Source organism: Podarcis melisellensis (assembly GCF_964234715.1).
Source record: "Podarcis melisellensis genome assembly, chromosome: 13".
NCBI classification, from domain to species: domain Eukaryota; kingdom Metazoa; phylum Chordata; class Lepidosauria; order Squamata; family Lacertidae; genus Podarcis; species Podarcis melisellensis.
Genome location: NC_138545.1, coordinates 14,526,966 through 14,552,243, shown reverse-complemented (window position 1 = coordinate 14,552,243; position 25,278 = coordinate 14,526,966). Strand labels below are relative to the sequence as shown.

The 25,278-nt window shown below is 41.0% G+C and overlaps 4 protein-coding genes across 4 annotated transcripts in view; all 4 read left to right on the top strand.

The window, feature by feature from the left end:
• Positions 1 to 25,278, top strand: part of LOC309354008 (C-type lectin BpLec-like) — a 196,614-nt gene that overhangs the window by 41,286 nt on the left and 130,050 nt on the right. Inside the window, exons 1-2 of the mRNA XM_081883706.1 lie at positions 7,373 to 7,421; positions 10,092 to 10,172. Coding sequence (XP_081739832.1) covers positions 10,106 to 10,172 — 67 coding nt within the window. The 5' untranslated portion in view covers positions 7,373 to 7,421; positions 10,092 to 10,105. Of the gene's footprint in view, positions 7,422 to 10,091; positions 10,173 to 25,278 lie in introns of the transcript that reaches the window.
• Positions 1 to 25,278, top strand: part of LOC309354013 (C-type lectin-like) — a 96,150-nt gene that overhangs the window by 10,659 nt on the left and 60,213 nt on the right. The gene's annotated exons all lie outside the window — the stretch shown is intronic.
• Positions 10,249 to 13,206, top strand: LOC309356047 (C-type lectin-like; the record flags this gene model as incomplete). The annotated part of the gene is made up of 5 exons (XM_081887229.1): positions 10,249 to 10,308; positions 10,402 to 10,482; positions 11,546 to 11,686; positions 12,197 to 12,311; positions 12,975 to 13,206. 5 exons carry the CDS (start codon positions 10,249 to 10,251, stop codon positions 13,040 to 13,042), a joined length of 465 nt encoding a protein of 154 aa, XP_081743355.1. The 3' UTR covers positions 13,043 to 13,206.
• Positions 18,378 to 24,243, top strand: LOC309354007 (dromaiocalcin-1-like). Its single transcript, XM_081883705.1, has 6 exons — positions 18,378 to 18,730; positions 19,222 to 19,300; positions 20,935 to 21,026; positions 22,895 to 23,026; positions 23,282 to 23,408; positions 24,030 to 24,243. The coding sequence occupies exons 2-6, from the start codon at positions 19,234 to 19,236 to the stop codon at positions 24,107 to 24,109; spliced, it is 498 nt and encodes a 165-aa protein (XP_081739831.1). The 5' UTR covers positions 18,378 to 18,730; positions 19,222 to 19,233; the 3' UTR covers positions 24,110 to 24,243.

Genomic DNA, 25,278 nt, shown 5'->3' with positions numbered 1-25,278 from the left:
CTTATCCAACATCATTCTAACATTCATTAATTTTACAGTATTTCTGTAAGTAGACTTTAAATTTCTTCCAGTCTTCTTCCACCGACTCTTCTCCCTGGTCTCGGATTCTGCCGGTCATTTCCGCCAATTCCATGTAGTCCATCACCTTCATCTGCCATTCTTCCAGAGTGGGTAGATCTTGCGTCTTCCAATACTTTGCGATAAGTATTCTTGCTGCTGTTGTGGCATACATAAAGAAAGTTCTATCCTTCTTTGGCACCAATTGGCCGACGATGCCCAGGAGAAAGGCCTCTGGTTTCTTCAAGAAGGTATATTTAAATACCTTTTTCATTTCATTATATATCATCTCCCAGAAAGCCTTAATCCTTGGGCACGTCCACCAAAGGTGAAAGAATGTACCTTCAGTCTCTTTGCATTTCCAACATTTATTATCGGGCAAATGATATATTTTTGCAAGCTTGACTGGTGTCATGTACCACCTGTATATCATTTTCATAATATTCTCTCTTAAAGCATTACATGCTGTAAACTTCATACCTGTGGTCCATAACTGTTCCCAGTCAGCCATCATAATATTATGTCCAACATCCTGTGCCCATTTAATCATAGCTGATTTCACTGTTTCATCCTGAGTATTCCATTTCAACAGCAAGTTATACATCCTTGACAAAGTCTTTTTCCACCTGGAATCCATTTTTTTTGTCCAAATTGTATGCCTCCGTTATTTGATAATAATGAAGCTAATCTCGCACTTTGTTTTTTAGTTTTTCATAACTCTGCAATTTCAGTTTGTCTCCCACTTGTTCCAAAATTTCACAATATTTCGGCCATTTGGCCTCCATATTGAGCTTTTTCTGAGCCTTCACTTCCATTGGTGACAACCACCTTGGGGTTTTATTTTCAAGCAAGTCCTTATATCTTATCCAGACATTAAACAATGCTTTCCTGACAATATGGTTTTTAAATGCTTTATGTGCTTTGACCTTATCATACCATAAATATGCATGCCATCCAAATACATTATTGAAATCTTCTAAGTCCAAGATGTCTGTGTTTTCAAGAAGTAGCCATTCTTTCAACCAGGAGAAAGCTGCTGATTCATAATAAAGTTTAAGGTCTGGCAGGGCAAATCCACCTCTTTCCTTTGCATCTGTTAATATTTTAAATTTTATTCTGGGCTTCTTGCCCTGCCAGACAAATCTAGAAATATCTCTCTGCCACTTCTTGAAACAATCCATTTTATCCAGAATTTGCAATGTTTGAAACAGAAATAACATTCTTGGCAATACATTCATCTTTATCACAGCAATATGGCCTAACAGTGAAAGCTTCAAATTTGACCAAATTTCTAAATCTTTTTTCACTTCCGTCCAGCATTTTTCATAATTGTCTTTAAATAAGTTCCCAATTTTAGCTGTCATGTTAATCCCCAGGTATTTCACTTTCTTAACTACTGTTAATCCTGTCTCATTCTGAAACCTCTCTCTTTCAATCGCTGTTAAATTTTTCTCTAAAACCTTTGTTTTTAACTTATTCAGTTTAAATCCTGCAACCTGACCAAATTCTTGAATCAGTTCCAAAACTCTTTTAGTACTAGATTCTGGCTCCTGTAATGTCAATACTAAGTCATCTGCAAATGCTTTCAGTTTGTACTGTTTAGCTCTGACTTGTATACCTTTAACCAACTGGTCCCTTCTGATCATATTCAACAGAACCTCCAGGACCGATATAAAAAGCAATGGGGAAATTGGACAGCCTTGTCGTGTCCCTTTTTCTATCTTAAATTCCTCTGTCACCTCATTGTTAACAAGATCAAATACTATCTTTGTTACTTTGTTCAAATTTGTTGATCCAGAGCTAGTTTGAAGCTAATTGGGAGTTTAGGGTTAAGAACAAGGTCTTTCTGAGTGAGGAATTGGCAAGTGTTTAAAGCTCTTGAAAAGGGACTGTTGTGCTCTAAAATGCGTTGTTGGCAACAATCATGGTTTCAGACTCTGTCCCACTATGTGGAGCCAAGTAGAAAGAAAATCATCTACCACCTGAAGTGTGTGGTCACTAATGTTGATGGAGTACCGGTGATATCCTGTCCCAGGAGGTTGGTCTCCATCAGGCTGTTGGTGAGGCCAAACTCCATGCAGGCTTGGCCATAATGCGTGGGATGAAAGCATGCAAAAGGCTAACGAAAGGGCTAATGCTCAGAAGGCTATAGAATGCTGTGCTGTCATATGCCTGAAGAAATTAATGGATGGATGGATGGATGGATGGATGGATGGATGGATGGATGGAATGAATGAATGAATGAATGAATGAATGAATGAGTTTATAAACTGCTATATAACTGGAGGTCTCAGGGCAGTTCACAGAGTAAAATCAACATATAAAACCATAAAATACATAATGAATACATACATAAAACATAATGAAAATAAAAAACACAATGGCCCCCCCACAAAAAGCACACATAAGAGGGAATAGTTATGTAAATTTCTACAGCTTTGGCAGTTATGAGCAGTCTAAACAGTTAGAGCAGCGGGAATGTTCTCTTGTGATGCTCTCAGTCTGTAACAGTATTTATCTTAGATAAAAATCTATCTAAGATGTATTAGCAATGTAAGTAACATCTACATGCATTGTATAGTTTAATCTGAAAGTTGGTAAGAAAGAGAAGCAGCCGGCTCCTTATTTCAGCTCTCCTCTCCCTCCAGGAGGGAATCAGCATCGGGTTATGGGTTATGGAGAAGGTTGGCACTAGCTTCTCTTTACCATTCAGACATGTGCTGCGCTGGCCAAATGGTTAAGTGACAGCACAAAGCATCTTTATTGGGGGGCCTGATGCTTGCCCAGGGAGCAAATGCTTGACAGCCATCCGCTAATTTCAGTCCTGTGACTTTTCTGCTGCAAAGCGGACGTAGATGTCAATAAGAGTTATGTAGAGAAGCAAGCTTATTCCATTCAAAATCCCTTGCTTGTCATCACCACTAGATGCTGCCCATTTCCACCTGTGTTGAGAGCTGCCACCCTGGACAGAGTATGTTTCCCCAGCAGGGAAAGCAAATCTGTTGCTATGACTGTGTTCAGTGCCCTAAAGGGAGGATTTCAGTCCAGAAGGGTAAGTGAAGGAACCCAAGTCAACTGGAATTCCCATCTTCCTCTCCAACACAGACATTCATGTTTCAGTCTTATTGTGTCTGCTTATTTTCTGTCATAGATCCCAAGCACACGTGATTATATGTTACTGATACATATTGTCCTTTCCTCTCTCCTCCCCTTTGGATAGCCATTCAAGAGTATATTGTGTGAAATAACGTCCACGTGGGAGTAACCACCATTGAAATCAAGATGACATACATCTGGGAAGAAATAATTAGGGTTGCACTTCATAGATTCCCTTTTTGTCAGCATTGAACCAGCAGCCAACAGATTTTCAACTTCTGTGATTAACAACTAGTGAACAATTTTCTCTATTGTATCCACACAGTTTCAGTCCTTAGGAAAAGTTATTTCTTGTCAAATATAGATCTTCCCAGTGAGCAAATGACAGGTGACCTGGCTGTTTCATCTACTCCCAAACTCAATTACAGAAAGTGTAGAAACACTTGGGCTGCAAGCCTTGAAATGCAAAGACATGGGGCTGGATGCAGAGATAGACATGTTTAAGGAGGAAACACTGAAATCAATCAGTGTACTGCAACCATGACAAATAAATATGAATGGATTGATTAGTACAGCTGAGATGCTCATGGAGGAACCATCACTTAGTTGTGAAAGTAGACTTTGGTTCATCAGTTCAGTAATATGTTTCGTGTACCGCATACAGTGGTGCCCCGCAAGACGAATGCCTTGCAAGACAAAAAACTTGCTAGACGAAAGGGTTTTCCGTTTTTTGAGTCATTCCGCAAGATGAATTTCCCTATGGGCTTGCTTCGCGAGACGAAACGTCTTGCAATTTCTTGCGAGTTTGTTTCCTTTTTCTTAAAGCCGCTAAGCCGTTAATAGCTGCTAAGCCGCTAAGCCGCTAATAGCCGTGCTTCACAAGACAAAAACCGCAAGACGAAGAGACTCACGGAACGGATTAATTTCGTCTTGCAAGGCACCACTGTAATAGACGGTATCAATAATATTAATAATCATTGCTTCAAGAAATGCTAAAAGAATGCTTCTCACTTTCAGATGCAGATCAGTGTGAGAAATGCCCAGATGATCACTACCCAAATGTCTTTCACAACCAATGTATTCCGAAAAAAATAAGCTACCTATCCTATGAGGAGCCCTTGGGGGCAATGTTGGCCTCCTTGGCTCTCCTGCTTTCCCTGGTCACTGTTGTTGTGATGGGGACCTTCGGTCTGCACTGGAACACTCCCATTGTCAAAGCCAACAACTGGGGCATCACCTGCACCTTGCTCTCTTCTCTGCTTCTCTGCTTTCTCTGCTCCTTCTTATTCATTGGCAGGCCTACAAAGGTGACCTGTGTCTTGAGGCAAACCGTCTTTGGCATCGTCTTCTCCATTGCTGTTGCTTGTGTGTTAGCCAAAACCCTCACTGTGGTTTTGGCATTCATGGTGACCAGGCCTGGGAACAGCCTGAGGAAATGGCTTGGGAAGAGGCTGGCAGGATCCCTTATCACCTTCTGTTCTCTCATTCAAGCTGGCATCTGTCTTGGGTGGCTGGCATCCTCTCCCCCATTCCCAGAGTTTGACCTGCACTCCCAGGATGGGCAGATCATAGTGCAGTGCAATGAAGGCTCCGACATCATGTTCCACCTTATTCTCGGCTACATGGGCCTTTTGGCCATTGTGAGCTTCTCTGTGGCTTTCTTTGCCAGGAAGTTGCCTGATACTTTCAATGAAGCCAAGTTGATTACCTTCAGCATGCTGGTCTTCTGCAGTGTTTGGCTGTCCTTTGTCCCCACTTATCTGAGCACCAAAGGGAAATACATGGTGGCTGTGGAGATCTTCTCCATCTTGGCCTCTACTGCTGGCTTATTGGGTTGCATCTTCCTCCCCAAAATCTACATCATTATACTTAGACCTGAGATGAACAGTAAAGAGAAGCTAGTAAAGAAGAAGGGTGACCATAGTTGAGAAGGTGAAAGAGATGCCATTAGCCAGAGACCTTAATTTGTGGCAAGAAGATGCTATTTCCTTTGTTTTTATATTCTGTCTTCTATGCCATCCAAGGAGCACATAATTCTCCCTCTCTTGCTATTATTTTCTCAACAACTCTGTGAAGAAGCTTAGATTGAGAGATGACATCTGACCCATGGCTGAATGGGGATTTGAACCATAGTTTTCCAGCACCTAGGACAACACGCTGATCGCTACACATTAGGCTGAGGCTATAAATACTGTTACTTACAGGGGTCTGCTTCACCAGGGTGTTGTCCAAGTGGAATGTTATGTGAAAGCAATTTGCAGCAGGATTGAAAATGGTGTAGCAGCCAAATGATTGAAAAATAGGACATCAAAATCAATTGAACTCTTGTTAATTCGTGCTAGTTAACCATTCTGCTTACCAAAATAAATTAGAAGTTGGTGGGACATGACCTTGATCCCAGGAAGACCATAATTATACAGTTCCTACATAATAAATATATCTTCTAAACAAATTTCATTGCTCAAAGTTAGGATATATGTGAGAGAGAACTTTATATTCATCTGGCTCTTTTTCTTATTTTGTTTCATTCTTTTCTTTTTATCCTTTTCTGTTTTGAATAGTTTCGTTTTATTGTATTGTGAAAAGTCTGAATTAAACTTTATATGCAAAAGACGTGTGATGTGTGTGTGTTAAGAAAAAAAATCCCCACACAAACATGCAAAGCATCAAGTGTAATTTAAACAATCTGACAGTGGACATACATATTTAAACTCAGACCTCTGGATGCTGTGAGAATATTTTCTCTGTTCCTGTAAAAGAGATATTCAGACCAGCATCCCTACTTACACCCACGCTAGATGCTCTTCAAAACAAACAAACAAAACTCCTATCTCTGCCCTGGTGGATGTCTTTTTTCCATAAGCACCCAAGTGCTGTGAGGGGTTGCTCTGTGTGTGAGGAAATTGCTGTCACCAGAAAAATACAGCGGCCACAGAGGTTTAGTAGCAGATACCAGGGGCTATCTACACAATACTCTAGTAGTAGGTTCCACCTCTTTCCATAATATTCTAGTGATAGAACAGCCTCTTTCCATATGAACATGAGATCATCTTCTGAGGCCCTCCTTCATGTGTCACCTCCTCAAGAGGACTGGAGGGTGGCAACATGAGAACAGGCCTTCTCTGCAGTGGCTCCCCGTCTATGGAATGCTCTCCCCAGGGAAGTTTACCTAGCGCTTTCATTAAAAACCTTTAAGTGCCAGGCAAAAACATTCGCTTTTAACCAGGCCTTTGGTTGACCTGATCAACATACCCTGGGGTATGTGGCTCTTTGGGGGGAGGTATTATTAACTGTGATCTTTTTATGTGAACTACCCTGAGACCTCTGGGTATTAGGTGGTATATAATTTCAACAAATAATAAATAATTGAGTAAACTGGATGCTAGTGGGGGGTGATGAGAGCTGAAACCCACCCTTATCCCTGTCTAGATTTTCTCCCAGCCACAACAACAACAGCAACATCAACAACCCAGCCACTCTGGGCGGCTTACAGCATATTTAAAAACAATCCTGGAAATCCTGGAATTGAACCAGGTAGGAGGAAAACCTAAAGCAAAAGAGCATGGACAGCAAAGAGATTGAGATCTCAGTTCTCCCTGAAAGAATGAAAGAAATCATCTTTCATTTTCATGGAAAAAATGGACTTCACCAAGTTCCATTTTTAAATGTAGATTAAAAAAGGAAACTAGTTTGAATTTATAGAAGCTATTTTCACAGTTGTGGCTTCATTAAATCTTTGCCACGTGGATTTGCCTATCATGGAATCCCTTCATGTAGCATAGGATACTGGGAAATGTTCCAATGTAAACACTCCATTTTGAAGGAAGCTGGTCATTCTTGTTGGGTATCAACAATGCGAAGTCTGTGCCCTTGAGCAAAACGTGCACTCTGTTCCCCTTTCATTTTAAAATCAAACATATCGAAAAAGTACTCCGCCTAGATATGGACTAAGCCCCAGATGGTAGATGCATTATCTGATGTCAATTATGTGTGCTTATTTTATTTAGGGTATTTGCTTTCCAAGCCATTACCAGAAACCTAATTGTATAGTGAATGGACTAATTGTGGGAATTTCAGGGAAACTGAAACATATTTCTCCTATCCATATCTACTCAACATATGGCAAGTGATTGAACTTTCATCCTTCCCCCTTCCCTGCCCCAACCCCCAACTTCACCAAGATCTATATAAGAATTGAGGTAGCAGCTTCAGAGACAAACTTGCCCCTGCATAACGTGATATCCATCACCTCACAGGACGAAACTTGGGTAAGTTGGAGACAATCACAAACTCACTTCTGATGCTACTGATTTATATTTTGTATTGGGGGCTCTCACTAGCATTAAACCCTATACCCACATATCTGTCCACATCCTTCTTCCATCAAAGTCTCATTCAGTTCTCGCAGGTAAGTAAGTATACATATACTATGTGGGTTTGTGGGTTGAGAAGTTGAGGAGAAGAAAGCAAGGGCATGGGTGTAGTAGAAGAAGTAGAACACTCCCCAGTTTAAGCTCCCCACCCTCCATCACCACAGTTACTTATATTTGAGCCAAGGAGAGGAAAATTACCATATTTTTTGCTCTATAAGACTGACTTTTTCCCTCCTAAAAAGTAAGGGGGAATGTGTGTCCGTCTTATGGAGCAAATGCAGGCTGCGCAGCTATCCCAGAAGCCAGAACAGCAAGAGGAATCGCTTCTGGGATTCAGAAGATATTTTTTCTTGTTTTCCTCCTCCAAAAACTAGGTGCGTCCTGTGGTCTGGTGTGTCTTATAGAGCGAAAAATACGGTAAATAGCACGAGGAGGCAAAGTGGAGGGAGGAGTTTAGCTCCCCTTAGTCATTCCCATTTTCTTCTAAAATCTAGACCTTGCCGAGCCCCAATTTTAAACATTCCTTCCTCCTTTCCACCTGCCTCTGACCTGACTAAGCTCCATATAAGAATTAAGGCAGCCAGCTTGGGAGACAGACTTGCCTGTAGAAAGAGGAATCCATCACCTCAACAGGACTGAACCTGGGTAAGTTGAAATTGAGGTTGGGGATGGAGAGAAATTCAGTTCAGTTTCCATTTAAAGACAAACTTGTTGAATTTGCAGTATTGGAAACAATATGAGAGCTGAAACACAGGCACCCTTTGAAATTTGTATCTCTTTGAATTTTTCAACACAGTTGAATTTCCCATTGAATTTCTCCAGCTGTGTAAGATCGGTAAAGAGGGGGGAGAGAAACACCCTGATAATTCCAGTGATTTTTATTCAGCACATGCAAGGCCACCTCTGTCCTGCCTCTGCCCCTCCATATCTCCTTGTTTGGATGGATAATGCTAGTGGGCTACCCCATACCAGCCAAACTAGCCATGCCATTTTCCAGCCAAACCCTCCTCTGTCAGAGGAGAGGCACCATCACCAAATAGTGCCTTAGCCAATACAGGTGCAGAATTTTCCAATATCCTATCCATCAAATTTAGGAGGCAACCAATCACAGGTTGAAGCCACAGGAAATAAACACACAGGACATCAAACTTTCTCAAACATGATTATTTGCTTTGCTAGATATGAAAAAAAAGGATGAGTTGATGGTGTGATTGAGAGCAATACTGTACATTACTATTCTTACAGGATACTCTTACAGAGGAGGTGTGCTCTTCTCTCTCATAACTTATGGCTGCACCAAGGGAAGAAGTATTGATGGGGTTTCCTATTTTGTTTGCACTATATAAAATCTTAATTTACACAGTTACTACAGTTAAGGAAGGAATGGGACTAAAGCCCCCTGCATTTTAGTCCCATTTTAGTTAGAAAACTAGACACTGTTTCTAAGGCTGGTTTGGAAAGGGAGCAAGAGGATAGATGCTCAGAAGATAAGAATGACTGGGAGACTTTGAGAGGGAGAAGCATTTTTTAAAAAAGAAAGAGACCAGTGCACTCAAATCCAGGGGAGATCCCCACTACATCCAGATTGCTTAGATTACTGCCAAATAGATGAAGATTGTTTGAGAAAGAGAGGTATGTGTGATCAAATTACAACACTTGCTGACATCCTGGAGTTTACATTAGGAGGGGATGGGAAATCCAGAGACCTCAAAATATTGCTGGAGTCCAACTCCCATCAGCCCCAGAAAGTATGTCTAATGGTTGAGAATGATGATAGTTCCAGTCCAACACCCTCTAAAAGGGCCACATGACATACCTCTGACATAAGGAATATGCAAAACCGTTTGTTTACGTGTAGCTGCCTGGACAATGCAGAAAGTAGATTGAAACAACCCTGATTTTGAATCATCACATTTGCTTGGGAGTAAATCGTTTTCCATATAGCAGGCATGTCCAACAGGTAGATTGTGATCTACTGGTAGCTCACTGGATGTCTGTGGTAGATCACTGGTAGATCAGTGGCTCCTTCCAAAGAAGCTCAACAACTTTGATCTAAACCCCCCAAAGGGGGGGTAGATCATGGCCAGTTTTTAACTCTGTGAGTAGATTGCAGTCTCTTGGGAGTTGGCCACCCCTGCCATACAGAAAACAGATACCAGAAAGCAAGCGCTGTTGTTTTTCATCAATACTTAAGGTGCTTCCAGCTGGAGGGTTTTACAGTCACCTGCTCAATGGTCTCCAACCTTTCTCTATAAAGCATTCTACATTTCAACAGCTCCACTTTTATAGGTCACTCCACTTTTACTAGGCAAAGAATGGCAATTCCACATTTAAATTCCTAGTGTGGAAGTCCCATTAGTATGTATGATTCATCAACCTTGACAATTTGAAACTTTAAATTCTTTCTTCTTCCTCTAATCTTCAAATAAAAGTTCAAATAAAAGATAATTGTTATTTTAAATACAGAAAAATATTTACTTTCCCCTCCCTTTAATCACCACTCTGAATCAATGACATTCCATGAATGCACCTCTTGAATTCATGGTACATTACTCTTTTCCAAAGGTAAACAAAGGAAGATGCGATTCGTCACCAAGTTCAGCCTTTATCTTCTTGGAATTCTGGTCTCCAGTTCTATCCCAGGAGGTGAGCATTATACCAAATCACCCAGAAGTCTTACATAGGGCTAAGCAGTCACTAAAAGGTACTCCTTAGATTTTGAATGGACAGCAGCCCAGCTAATCCTATTGGGACAAGAGGGCAGGGTTTTAAAATATTCTGTGTTTTCCTCATGGAATCACCAATGATATAGCTAAAGAGCAAACCTCTTAGTTCTTTTGGTCCTCTTTCTTTTCTTCCTTCTTTCTCCATACAGCAAAGACCAGCTCCATACAGCAAAGACCAGGGCAACTGCTATGCTTATTTTGATTTTAAGATGTCATGGGAAGATGCTGAGGTAAGGCACATCCCTCTCCTACGAAAGCATAATGTTATGTGAAAGTACATGAGAAGCATCTTAGACTCAACAAAAGAGATTTTATTTGTTATGATAAGGTGAAGTAGTTTACCAACCCAGGAGAAGAAGCAAGTCATCTGTGCATGAAAAGAACAATAGTGTGCAGTTTTAGGGAAAGGCATGTGGGCTAAAAAAGGGGGGGTCAGACATTGTTTGCCTCTGTAGAGATCATTTGGAATATGCAAACTTGGGCTTATTGAAGTGTTTGTTTTGACCCTCCACCTGTGCTCAACATGCATATTTGTGAATGGACTCAGATATTACAATAGGCCAGTTAGCTTCCTGTGACTGCCAAAGAGATTTACCAACCCAAGGTAAATGCTACACTCCTGCAAATCTTCATAGCTTTAGAGAAGGGGTTGGTTTCAGCGGTTCTCAACCTGTGGGTCCCCAGAAGTAGCTATTAGAATGTAGAGAGATTATACAACAATGAACATTCATCTTAATTTGCATGAGTATTTATATAACTTCCTATTAATCGTCCATCCATCCCACACTTTTCTAAGCATTTCTCCATCACTTTCCTAACCTCAAAAATTATTGTTTATGTAGTAGATTTATTGCCCTAGAATCGCAGCTCACTTTTATTCCCTCTAATTGTACGTTGGTGTGTCCTTCATTCCTCATGCAAAATACTCAGAGTCTGGAGGTGCTGTCAGACTAGTAACATTGCATCTGACCTCACATTTTGAGAATTTCACTTTGGTATTGGGAGGTACGAATACGTGGTGTGTGTTTTTCTTGCAATATCTCATTCAGTTCCTCACATTTCTGCAGCAATCTGTCATTGGTTGGTTGGTTGGTTGGTTGGTTGGTTGGTTGGTTGATTTCTCATGAAAATTCTTCAGCATTTTCCTTCCTTATCTTTTTTTCTTTCTTGTTGGACAGTTTGAACATGAGGGATTGGCTTTTAAATGGGAACTGAATTGAATTCATCCCCCGCCCATGCTAGTGGGGTATTAAATTGTGACAAGGTATCCAAATTCATTTCTTCCATTTTTAGATTGAGTGCCAGAGCTATGGCCGTGGGACCCACCTTGCCTCTATCCTCACTGAGAAAGAGGCAGCCTTGGTAGCCAAGCACATTGCCACATACCAGAAAAATCCAAGTAATGTTTGGATTGGGCTCCAAGATCCCCGTCAGGTGAGTTGTCTTCTCTTATTCTATTTCAGGCCATTGTCAGTGATGTAGGAGCCAACTCCTAGGGGCTGAGGTCCCTCCCCTTCATAAAATATTTGAGGGGGCCAGCCCCTCCCCCCCATTATTGGGCACTGTCATTCAAATGCGTGATAGATTATATGGGGCATGGCTTACCTGCTCCCTTCCCAATATTTTATTCAAGTTGGCACCCCTAATCATTGAATAGTGGCTTCTTAACACCACCATTCTGTCCTTATCTCAATCATCTCCCAGGATTAATCCAATATTTAACTTCTCCATTATGTTTTTGGGGGTCCTCTAATATCTCCATCCTAAATGGCAATCGCTTCGCTCTGACCAATGCTCCACATAAGAAACCAATGACAAACTTAGTTGGTCTCTAAGGTGGTACTGGAAGGAATTTCTTTATTTTGTTTCAATGCTCCACATGATCTTTTAACGGAGCTCCTCATTTCAAATGACTGCATGATCTCTTCCATATCATTCCTGCAGAATGGGCGTTGGAGGTGGGCTGACGAATCAACCTTCAATTACCGAAGCTGGAAAACAGGGGAACCAAACAACTCGGGTGGCGTGGAGTATTGTGTGGAGTTGCTGCTTGTCTCTGGTAAGGAAAACATTTCCAGGGTTGAGAAAAAGACATTTGCAACATGGATTTTACATTGCCATCTGCTTCTCCATCCATTGCCAATATTTCTCCAGATTGTATCTAACAAAGTTGTACTTAGTCATCACTACCTAGGTAAAGGTAAAGCGACCCCTGACCATTAGGTCCAGTCATGGCCGACTCTGGGGTACCTATTTATCCACTTGCACTTTGACGTGCTTTCGAACCACTAGGTTGGCAGGAGCAGGGACCGAGCAACGGGAGCTCACCCCGTTGCGGGGATTCAAACCACTGACCTTCTGATCAGCAAGTCCTAGGCTCTGTGATTTAACCCACAGCGCCACCCGCGTCCCTCTTATCACTACCTACAATCATCACTCATACCTCATCACTTCCTACAATCCATTAAATTTAAAGAGTTTACTCTGAGGATGAGTTGGTTGGATACAACACTCAGCCATGTGCTTATCTGTACCAAGGTTCACAAATTAATTACTCTGTACACCAAATCAGCAGGGGTCCATTTGTTGAGCATGAGTTAGAAGGCTTTGACTATATCCAGTCTGCATAGGTTGGTTGCATGTAATTATCTTCATTTATATACTTTATCCAGAAAACAGTGGTTTCCAAACTGATGTATGAGTCTATTATCTCAAATTTCAGATTTACGGAAGTGGAATGATAAAAGATGTGATCAAATGAATACCTTCATTTGCAAGCAAGAGCTGTAAAGCAGTCCTACAGTTCCGAACAGTGCCAGCTGGGAGCTTTGACTGATGCCTCTGGTATCATTTTCTCCTCCAACATCCCTCAAAGAGAAAGACCAGCTGTCTCCAATGTCTCTAAAATAAACATTCATGTCTATAGCATTGTCTTCTTCAGTCTCCATCTTTGACATTTTCTTGTGACTTCAACTCTGTGTAATCCTAATAAATTCTCTCATAGGCATATACTTCCTAGTGCACTGCTATCCTCCTCCATCCAGCCGTACTTACAACTCCACTTCCAGTGTTGCAAATCTCAACATGATGGGGGGTGGGTGAGTTGTACTCCTTTCATGGAAGTCCCAGGGAAGCAGGAACATTGTACCTAAGGAGCATCATCCCTGCACTGCTGCTTATATCATGCAAGGCATCAAGCAAGACATCAACATCAGTGCAGTTTTTTCAAGATTCAGTCCACCACTTTGATTCAAAAAGACATCCAGTTATATCCAAATATAGGCCAAAACCTCTGCATTTTCCAGGAACCATCAAATCAAAATGGGAGATAATATATTCTTTTCTTTTTCCAAAATGAATTTTATTTGGTTTTACAAATTTAACATTATAATCATACCACTTCCTCTGAATCTTTGGACTTACCACCTTCCTCTCTGTGGGTTCTATTGTTACCCTTTTCTACTGCATCGTTCCCCCATAAACCAAGTTTTTTATAACTCCATTATATCCATAATTTCATCACATTACAAGTGTTATTGTGGTCCTGCTAGTGTTTTCAGCTGCTTACAGTGGTCTTCTAGGTAAAATATATATTTTTCCCATTTCTTATTAAAGGTTTGGTCTTCTTGGTTTCTGAGCTTTCCCGGTCAGTTTTGCCATTTCGGCATAGTCCAACAGTTTAATTTGCCATTCTTCTCTGGTAGGGACTTTATCTTCTTTCCATCTCTGGGCTAACAGCATCCATGCAGCTGTCGTTGCATACATAAAAAGCCTTTTCTGCTCCCTTGGAATTTCAGCATCTACAATTCCTAATAAAAAAGCCTCTGGTTTTTTTAATATAAAAGTTATTTCAAACTTTTTTTTCCCAATTCTTTATATATCACTTCCAAGAATGCTTTTGTTACCTTAAACATCCACCACATATGATAAAAGGTGCCTTATTTTTCTTTACATTTCCAGCAGATATTTGTACCTGTCTCATACATTTTTGCTAACTTACCATGAGTTAAATACCAACGGTACATCATTTTCATATAATTTTATTTCAACGTACAGCATGCCGAAAATTTCAGATCAGTTTTCCATAACCTCTCCCAGGATGAGAGTTGGATATTATGCCCCAAGTCCCTCCCCCAGTGTATCATAACAGATTTAACCTGTTCATCCTGGAGATAATATATTCAAAAGTGTTCAAATCAGTGCAGTTTGGAATACCTCTGTCCAACATCTTGATTCAAAATTGCATATGATGGTTTCCAAAGTAGACCAGCACTCACTCTACCATCTCAGGAACTGTCACACAAATTTGGATGACAACAACATCTCCAGGGGTCCAGACTAGAGCAGTTCATAATGGCTCGGTCTGCCATTTGATTCAAAATGGCATCTGGCAGTTTCCAAACATAGATGAGAAATGGTTCCTCCATCTCAGAAACCATTGTGCCAGTTTTGGTGATGACATTTCAAGGGCTGTCTGACTGGTGGACAGGTGGCTAGCGGAAGAACATTCCAAAATATATAGCAGACACTAGCAGACAGTATCTAGGATTGCCCAGCAAGTCTTAAAAAACAAACGATAAAAAGATTGATAAATGGATAGGGGTTTCTTAATTCTTAGCAAAAATAATATATATATTTATTTAATCTTGTTCAGTAAACTGTAATATACAAACCCTTCAGTACTAGTTAAAATCAGTGCAGTTTTGAGGGGTTTGGTTGAGGGTGGCACACTCTACTTCTAATCCAAAGAGATAGGGAGGTGCTATGATCCCTGAAGGTCCTAGCTTCCCTGGTCCATCTCACCGTTCATTGACAGATCCTGCTCCTCTAGAACCTTTACTTGGGCTAGTGCCACATCCCTCTCTGGAGAAGATTCCTTCAGTGACAGCATGACAGTTGGGTTATCTCAAGAGGTGTCAAAATTTTGAAGGTCCCAGTCCACCTTTTGGATTCAAGTTGGTGTCCAATGGTATCCAAACATGGACCAAACCCCATTCCTTGATCTCAGAAACTATCATGCCAAATTTGGTAAATAGTATCTCCAGAGCTGTCCAAAACAGTGCTGTTTGGGAATGCTTTGCTATGCCACCTGAAAATTAAGTAAAGAAGAAGTGAGAACTATTGCTGAGTTCCCATCTCCTTTTGACCACCCCCAACATGCCCAAAAATTTTCTGCATTTTGATTTGTCCTTTTCTCTCACAGCTTGCCATTTCCCCCTCACTCAGAATTCAGTTCCATACTGGTAAAATGAAACAGGACACACCCTTTCAGAAACAATTCTCCATTTTTTTCAGGGTTGATGTGACCCCAAGCCTCCTGCAGGTAGAGGGAGATCTCAAAAGGTTCTAGCACTGCTTCCTTTACCAGTCAGGCTTTTAGCCTGCCAAAATGTCCTGACCTTTAGACTCTGACTATTTCAACAAGGAAGCATTATAGGTGCTCTGACGGCATAGCCTCCATGTGTGCTTCAGTATTCATAAGTCTAGCCCATATTTGATGAACACCCTTAGCCATAAACAGCAGTTAAAACATTAACTATCTACATCTGCAAAGATGATATAAAGTCCATAAAAGTGGTGAGTAACTCATAAAAGTGGTGCCAAGTCCTTTAAACAAAGAGGGGAAAAGAACACATTCACCGGTCAAATGCACCGGTTTCAATCCTTCTTAAATGTATTCGTCCAGCCTATTTGCTTTCTTCCCAGCATGCTTCCTTGAAACTATCGAAATATATTAGCTCTATAAATGCTCTCTTTCCCCCTACCTCCCACCCAGGGAGACCCTGTAAAACCAAACTTCCTTCACCCAGGTGCACCTTGAATCAGACCTGTTTTTCTCCCATGACCTGAATAACAATTCCATTCCTAACTGATGGTGTGTGGCACAGTCTTGCCCCTGCAACTCCCCTAAGTGATAACCCAAAGGGTAAACTCTAATTGGGGAATGTACCCTGCTGCAGCTGACCTCTGATACTGCATAAATACGGAATCCGTTAAAAAAAATCCTGCTTTTGAGGCAATTTGAAACATCGGCAATATTCTTTTTATCCTTGATGGGTCATTAAGACATGTAAGACATCAAATACTGTTTAAGTCATCTGTGGGGTGTGCATTGTTGTGTAAACCCAGATTTTAGAATACAGTTGACATCTCAGTAAAACAGATTGTCAACCCTGTACCCACATTTAATATCCTTAAAGATACCCAGTTTTTAAAATTCTTTTGGCCCCAGTGGCCACCAGCCTTCTTTTCTTTTTACAATGCCCCAGAGCAGGGGTCTGCAACCCGCGGCTCCGGAGCTGCATGTGGCTCTTTTACACCTTTGCTGCGGCTCCGGGGCGGATACTAGCGAGGGGAGTAGGCGCATTGTGTGCCCCGACACTCCCCACTGTGGCGGGCACTGTACTGGCTGTGACGTCGCATGGGGGCGGTGCGTACGTTAGTCACCTTCCCGCCCACCCGCTACATTGTAAGGGGCATGTACGCTGGTCACTGCATTGAAAGGGGGCATGTACGCTGGTCACTATTTTGAAGGGAAGTGAAGAACACACACACACACACACAAAAAGGTAACTTGTTAATTTAACGTTTATTTCTATGAGGAGGAGTAATTCTGAGGGGTCAAACAAAGAAATAATAAAAAAGTGACAAAAAAGTTATTTTTATAATGACGAGTTTTGCGGCTCGCTGTTGTTTTTTTCTTCGGAAACGGGTCCAAGTGGCTCTTTTTGTCTTAAAGGTTGCAGACCCCTGCCCCAGAGGATAAGGGGCACTTGGGGTGGGGGTAGGGATTACTACTCCCCCCCAAAAAAAAATATATCATGGAAACATCAATGTTTTTGTGGTGTTCTACAGAAGACCGTGTCTGTTCATGAAACTCCTAGTGCAGCAATGTCCAACCAGACGACCATGATCAACAGGTAGATTGTCGGGGTGCTTCTGGTCGATCGTGGGAGTAAAAGAAGTGATCACCCATTTGTTCCTGAATGATCATAACGTGCCCCACCCCCAGTACTATGTCCCATTTTTTGCTGCCAGTACAGCTTTGAAAGGTTGTATTTCCAGCGTTGGCATCAGAGTGGGGAAAGGAGGAAGCTCAGCAGACTGTTGTGCGATCAATGTCATGCAATCCGTCTCCATAAAAGCTGAACAACTGTTACCCCCCTAAAAAGAAAGCTCAGCAACTCTGCTTACTCCCCCCTAAAAAAAAAGCTCAACAACAATCGGCAATCAGTAGATCACTGCCAGTTTTCTTTATATAGTGGGAGTAGGTCACAGTCTGTAGAGAGTTGGGCATGCCTGTCCTAGTGTATTATGGAGACAACATGGCTGCCACTGAGAGCTACCAGGTGCACAACCAAAGAAAGCATTCCAGAAACCCAGTTTGTGTCTCCAGCTTCCATTTGGATGGAACCTTGCCTTCCACTCTGCTGGAGCTGCCCTCAAATAAGTAGGAAAAATAGCATCTAAAGAAGAAGAAAACAAGGGTGTGTGTGTAGTAGTAGAAGAAGTAGAACAGTCCCCAGTCTAAGCTCCCCACCCTCCATCACCACAGGTACTTATATCCCAATCTCAGAAATGAGACAAGGAGGGGGGAGTTAAATAGCATGAGGAAGCAAAGAGGAGGGAGGAGTTTAGCTCCCCTCAGATATTTCCCATTTTCATGTAAAATAAAATAATATAAGATTGTAAACAAGATGATAATTTGCTTGGAAAAACTTTTCCACAATGTAAGTGGGAGCGGGAGACGTGAGGGAGTCCAAAGAAGTGAAGAAAGTATGTTATATAAGTAAAGTTGTTTATTATTTATGTATTTGTATTCAAAAAATCTTAATAAATATTTATAAAAAATAAAAAATAAAAACTAGACCTCGCCAAGCCCCAATTTTAAACATGAATAACATGAGTGGTTTCCACAGTTTGGGTTTTATGGAATTCTTGCCACGTTGACTCATCTGCTAGGGAACGTCTTGCATGTGGCAGAGGATTCTGGGAAATATTCCAAGGCAGTCTCTCCCGTTATGAAGGATGCGGGCCAGTCTTGTTACAGGTCAACTTTGCACTACCTGAAGTGAGGGTGTGCTCTTTGAGCAGACTCAGCACTCCCCTTTCAGTTTCAAAATAGAAAGTGGTGAAGGAAGTGTCCCTCCCGAATTTGGGTTTCTCTCCAGATGGTAGACCTGTTCTTTGATTCTAGTTAAGTCTTTTATTATTGTATTTAGAATATTTACTTTTCCATCACCTTTCACATAAATACCTAGGGACATTCATGCAACCAATCATGTGTTTTTATGAGTATTTGAAGTACAGCCTTTCCTTCGTGATCTGTACTTTATGTATATCTAAAAGGTTGAAATTCCTTCCTCCTTTCCCCTGCCTGACCTGACAAAGCTTCATATAATAATTGAGGCAGCCAACTTGGGAGTCAGCCTTGCCTGTGGAAAGAGTTATCCATCACCTCAAAAGGACTGAACCTGGGTAAGTTGGAGGTGGGGTTGGGGGAGAAATTCAGTTCAGATTTAAAGACATACTTATTGAATTTGCACCATCTGGAACAATATGAGAGCTAAAACCCTTTGAAATTTGTATTTCTTTGAATTTTTCAACACAGTTGAATTTCTCATGGAATTTCTTCAGCTGTGTAACGCATACAAAAATGATGTACTTGGGGAAGGTGTTAATAGAAATGCATATTGTTGGAGATTCCTCAAATGAGCATATGATCTCCAAGGTCCCTTCTAATCTCAACATTCTATAGCTCAATGAATCGTCAACACTGATAAACGTCAAGCTTTTGTTTCTTTCGTCTTTCTCTAATCTTCATAGTTCTTAGAAGTTCAAATAAAGTAGAATTGTGATTTTAAGAGTAGACAATGTTTAAGTCCTCCTTCCTTCCATCACCACTTGGGATGAATGGCAATCAGTGGAGGTATTTGTTGAATTCACTGTACATTCCTCTTCCACAAAAGGTCTACCACAAGATGGGATTTGTCACCTCCTTCGCCTGTTGTCTTCTTGGAGTCCTGGTCTCTAGTTCTTTTCCAGGAGGTGAGCATTTTAACCAATTTTTGAGAATTACCCAATGCAAACTATTTACCCCTAGTCCTTCAGGTGTCCATATAAATATAATTAATTCATTTATTCCCCCTTTCTAAGTCTAAGTCATAATATTAAGGCAGGCAATCAAGAATGCAGACACAAGAGAATTATGATTAATATTCCCTTACTATCTTAGTCTTTATATCAACCCTTCTTGGGCTTATAATCCTAGTTACTATCACAATTCAGGAATTCAAGCTTGCTTAGCAATGTCAAGTTTGAGATAATGTTACTCTGAGAAAGCTTCCAAGATAATATTGTCTTTCAAACATATCCTCAAGGAAAGAGCACTGTTCACCAAATGACAATCCTATTGCACTCTTTGAATATTTTGGTTCTCCAGTCAGTGACTGAAGAGCCATCTTGGTCATCCATCACATCTGGGCTCTGCTGGAATAAGAATCCTCCTTTTCTACTGCTTATTCTTGCCCTTACCATCTTTCTGCTTCTCTTGTTTTAATAATAATAATAATAATAATAATAATAATAATAATAATAATTCAGTTTTAAATTTAACATTTTCACTCAAATATAAATCAAAATCATAAAAATATAGGATTCCCTGAATCCTTAGACTTCCCTCTACTCCTCCATGGCTTCCATTGTTAATTTTTACCCACCTGCATCATATAATGTTCTCTATTTATTCTTAAAATTCAATTCATACCATAGCACTTGTTACGTTACAAGTGGTGTTATAATTCTGCCAATGTTTTTAATTGTTTGCAGTATTCTTCAAGGTAACTTATAAATCCCCCCCCCATTCTTTATTAAATGTATTATCTTCTTGATTCCTGATCTTCCCAGTCATTTTCGCCATTTCAGCGTAGTCCATCATCTTTATCAACCATTCTCCTCTGGTCGGAACTTTATCTTCCTTCCATCTCTGGGGCAATAGTATTTGTGCAGCTGTCGTCACATACATGGATAGTCTTTTCTGCTCCTTTGGTATTTCTGCACCTGGAATTCCTAGTAAAAAAGCTTCTCTTATTTTCTCAATCTATTTCTCTCCTTTCTTCACTTTTCCCCTTCCCTCTGCATATAACCTCCTCCGCCTCCTTATCTTTCTGTTTCACGCTTTTAACCTGTGCTGCTCTTCTTATCCTCAGCTGTCGTTTCTCCTCGGTGTCTCCAGCCAGTTCTCTATTCCCTCCATGGGGACATTCCTTCTTTCACACTCTGCCAGACACACTTTTATCCTCTGCCTGCATGTCTCTCTTTCTGCAGTTTTACATTGCCTTGTCCCTTTCAGTCTACATAGCTCATATTTGAGGCAGGCCATGAGACCAAAAAAGCATGAGAGGAGCTGTAGAAATCTTTATCTGGGTTAAGTGGCATTATATCAATAGTGCTTGTTATATTTTCAAGTGATCGTTACCCAGCTAAGGCTATTAGAGCAATGGTTTAGGTTAGGTCTATATTCATTGGTTTCAAAATTATCTGTCATTGCTCAAAGCAGTCACCCCTTTTAGCAGCGTAGCTAAAATAAGATTTCACATAAAGAACAACCATCTTATTACTTTGTTCCTAAGATTTCACATAAAGAACAACCATCTTATTACTTTGTTCCTTTCTCCTCGTAGCCAAAGCCCTGTCCTGTCCTGATGGCTGGCTGCAAAACCAGGGCAATTGCTATGGATATTTTGATACCAAGTTGTCATGGAGAGATGCTGAGGTAAGAAATATTTCTCCTCAAACAAAATGTAATAGAATCATGGAATCATAGAATTGGAAGGTATTTCAAGGGTCATTTAGTCCAAACCCTTGCAATGTAGAAATCTCAACTAAAGCATCTGTGGCATTTGCCTCCTACGTGGGTCATAAGGAAAGGGTTAAATGAGTGTGATGTGATTGGCCAGAGAGAATGCAAGGGGAGGAGTAAAAGTTAGAGTCAGAGGTGTGTGGAAGTTAGTTGAGAGTTGAGTGTTGGGAGTTGGAGAAGTAAGAGGGAGGAATAGCCTGTGGTTGGTCAACTTGTGTGGTGAGAGAGTGAGAGGAATTATTAGGTGGAGTCAGATAGATAATTGGAATGATCAGTTTGAAGTTGTTATTTGTTCATGCTTATGCAAATAAACTTGATTATTTGTGAATGTTAACAATTGTCTGGACTCCGTGTGTCCCCGAAGAGAAACAGGGTGGTGGCAGCGAAGAGGCAATCTCAGTGATGGCACAGGGTCAATAGACCGTCAAACGTCCGGGGACCCTGTGTGATTGCCACAGCATCCATGACAGATGGCCATCCTACCTTGGCTTAAAAACCTCCAAGGAAAGAGAGGCCACAACTTTCCACTGTCAAACAGATCTTGCTGACAGAAAGTTCTCCCTAATGTTTATAATTTACATCTTTTGGGTTCCTATCAGATTCTGTGAGCAGGGCTATCCTTGCCCTGGAACAATACCTATCCAGCATCTCAGACTTCACAAAAGAGAGTTGGTCACTTTATGTTCCAGTGAAGCATCTCCGTGGGAGCTGTGAATGTGACAGTTTTGTCAAATTCTCCCCTCCCACCAGGAGAAGAGGGAAGAAATCTTTGTGTGGAAAAGTAGAATAGACTGCAGTTCTGAAACAGATCTGAGACTGGGTTCGCAAAACATTTCATGGCTCTGGCTGTCTCCCTAGAGAACTCATGTATGAACTGTAAATATTGGCAGTCTATGGGAGTGTTTGATCCTCTGCCTATGCTCAGCCTATATATTTGCAGAATAGTATTTTTAAAACTCCAAAAAGCACCCAGTGACCTAATTCCAAAGGGAATTTACCAAACATTACGTATGTACTGCACCCCTGCAACTTTTCGGTGCAAGAGTGACATAACAGTGCATGCTGTGTGGTCTGCAGTGCTGTGAAAGGAATGCAGCAGGTCGGATGCAGTGCTGATCATTTGGGTTCCCGAGCTCAAGTGAAAATAAATAAGGCATTGCAAAGCAAATCTCCCAAGTTCAAATTTCCTTGCCTCTATTTAAATGTAATACTCCCTTTCTGTAACCTTTTGCAGCTTTTTCAACATTCTGCATAAAAATGCTTCCACCTAAAATTTCTACATTAAAAAAAAATGGGTTTGTTGGAAGACCGGCTTAGGGTTTCTCCAGATGACCTATTAATTGACCATTCATCCTGCATTCATCCTAGTTGAGGGGGCAGGAACATGCTCCTACATTTGTTCATTTATTTATTCATTTATTTAAGTGGCTTAATTGTGCAAACCTACACTTCCTGTTATGTGCTTGAATTCCTCATGTGAAATGCTGTCGATCTGGAGGTGCCATTAGTTTAAGCCCAGCAACTTGGTATGTGACACTAATTTCTTACAGTCTACCAGTAAGACTTGCCTCTTGAAAGTCAAATTTCAGAGAAATAAATAAAAATGTTGATATTCCACAAACTCTGCATCATTCCTTTTAGTGAGATATGGTTTTTGAACTGTTGTTATCTGATGTGTTGTGAGACACTTTGGGAATGACTTTTTGTAAAAGTGGTATATAAAGAAACATGTTCTGATGGCGGTTGTGACAAAACGTCTTTCATTCTTTCTCCATTCTTAGACTGCATGCCATAGCTATGGCCATAGGGCCCACCTTGCCTCTATCCTTAATGTGGATGAGACAGCCCTGATTGCCAAGCACATCTCCACGTCCCAGCAAGAACAAAGCAACGTATGGATTGGGCTTCATTACGTGAGTTGCCTTCACTTGCTCTATTCCAAGTCATTGTCATAGAGTAGTGGCTTCTTAGCATCACCACTCCTTCCGTATATAATAATATCCAAGAATGAACCCCACATGCTACATCAATATTATTTTCCATGCAGATCTTCCTCTGTCTCATTCATAGGTGGCACTACCTTCCCACTGACCAACATATCCAGATAATATTGACACCAGGCTCCTCATTTCCTTACTTACATGATCTATAATGTCTCAATCTTGCAGAATGGGCGTTGGAGGTGGCCTGACGGATCAGTCTACAAGTTCGACAAAGGTTACAAATCCTGGTACCCAACCACACCAGACAACTGGGCCCCTTATGAGCATTGTGTGGAGCTCCTATATTTTCCAGGTAAGGAAACCATTTGCAAGGTCTGACAAAATAACAATTGGATGTTGAGTTCCACATTGCCACACACTTCTCCATCAATGTCCTACTTCTCTCATGATTGTAAGTCATACTCAAAATAGTTCCATCAAAATCAACAGACCCAGGTTAGTATTTTATGAAAGTCCATTGATTTTAAGGAGTCTACTCTGAGTATGAGTTAGTTGGATACAACTGTTGGTCAGGTATTTGTTTCTTTATAGCAAAGATAATTACTCTGTAGAGTGGAACAGCAGTGACTTATGTGTTCAGCATTTAGGGTCACTTTCCAACATACCACAATGTAGAAGGGTTCAGTTACAGCCTATCTGCATAGTAAATTGTACATGACAACTGCCCTGGGATATTTGGATGAAGGGTGGTATGCAATTTGTAGCAACCACCACCACCATCACATTCATGTTGTATTCTGAAAACTGGTTGCCAGGCTAAAGTCTGAGTTGTGCATTCTCCTCACCATAGGGAAAGTGTGGACTAAGGGATGTAGAAAATGTAAGATCAGAAAGCAAAAATAATCCAGACTGTTTATTCTTCATGTGCCTCCTAACTTCTGGACCTAATTCTGTCATTTGTTCTCTTTTAAAGAAACTGTTTACAGTTTTGTGAAATGGAATGATAGAAACTGCAACCAACTCAACAGCTACATCTGCAAGAAAAAACTCTAAGCCAGCAACTGTCATTCCCAACTGTGCCTTCTGTGATTGATGGACAGCTCTCTGGAATCATTACCTCCTCTCCAATCCCTCAGTCATCAACTCTCATCCATTATTTCCAAGATAGGTTTCAATACAATGTAATCCTAATAATCTCTTATGCATATATTTCTTGTCATGATTCTGTCCTTCTCATCCCATCAGTCCTTACAGCACCAATTTTCAGAGCACAGATCTCATGATGAGGAGGCACTCCTTACATGAGGGTCCCAGGAACAGGGGGGTGCTGTGTCTAACTCTCACTGTGTCTAGAACTGCTGTTCACAACACACAAGGCACTCAAATCCAGATGTCACCACAAATTTTATCCCCAAAACAAACACCTTTCCTTAGAGCTGCTCAGCGCAGTTGATATGAAATCCAGAATTTTAGAAGCCACAAAATGAGGACAGGGAAAGAAGAAGAGTTTGGATTTGACATCCCACTTTATCAATACCCTAAGGAGTCTCAAAGCGGCTAACATTCTCCTTTCCCTTCCTCCCCCACAACAAACACTCTGTGAGGTGAGTGGGGCTGAGAGACTTCAGAGAAGTGTGACTAGCCCAAGGTCGCCCAGCAGCTGCATGTGGAGGAGCGGAGACGCGAACCCAGTTCACCAGATTACGAGACTACCACTCCTAACCACTACACCACACTGGGAAATTGCAAGGGAATCCCATTTAACCTGACCAGCACCATGTTCTGGAATGCTACACTAAATTTTAAACCAGATTCCTGCCCCAGGAAAATGCTGCCTAGAGCTTCTAGTTAAGAAAAAGCTGTTCAATATTCTCAGGCACACATTCCCCACCCCAAAGTCAGTGTTTCCAAATGAGGAACCGACAATGAGTATTTGCTAACATACAAATGCAAATTCAAGGATTGGAAGCATTAAGCAATATCAAAAGATGGCAATTCAACAATAGCAAGTTACCCAGTCCTTTCACAGACTTGTTTTAACTGAACATAACAGACATGAATAAGGGACAATACTGAGCACTAGCTGGACATCCTCCATGTTGTTTTACTTTGCGTGCATGGGCTTGGTGCATCTAATGGCCCCATGTCCATTTTCCTAGCTCTCTTCTCTTTTGCATAAATGGTCACAATCACTAGGATAGTCAGGTCACAGGTTTTATTAC

Coding starts and splice junctions, on each gene's coding strand:
- LOC309354007 (XM_081883705.1), top strand. CDS start 19,234: ATGGGATTTGTCACCTCCTTCGCCTGTTGTCTTCTTGGAGTCCTGGTC. Junction 21,027..22,894: donor TGTCATGGAGAGATGCTGAG/GTAAGAAATATT, acceptor CTCCATTCTTAG/ACTGCATGCCATAGCTATGG. Junction 23,409..24,029: donor GGAGCTCCTATATTTTCCAG/GTAAGGAAACCA, acceptor TCTCTTTTAAAG/AAACTGTTTACAGTTTTGTG.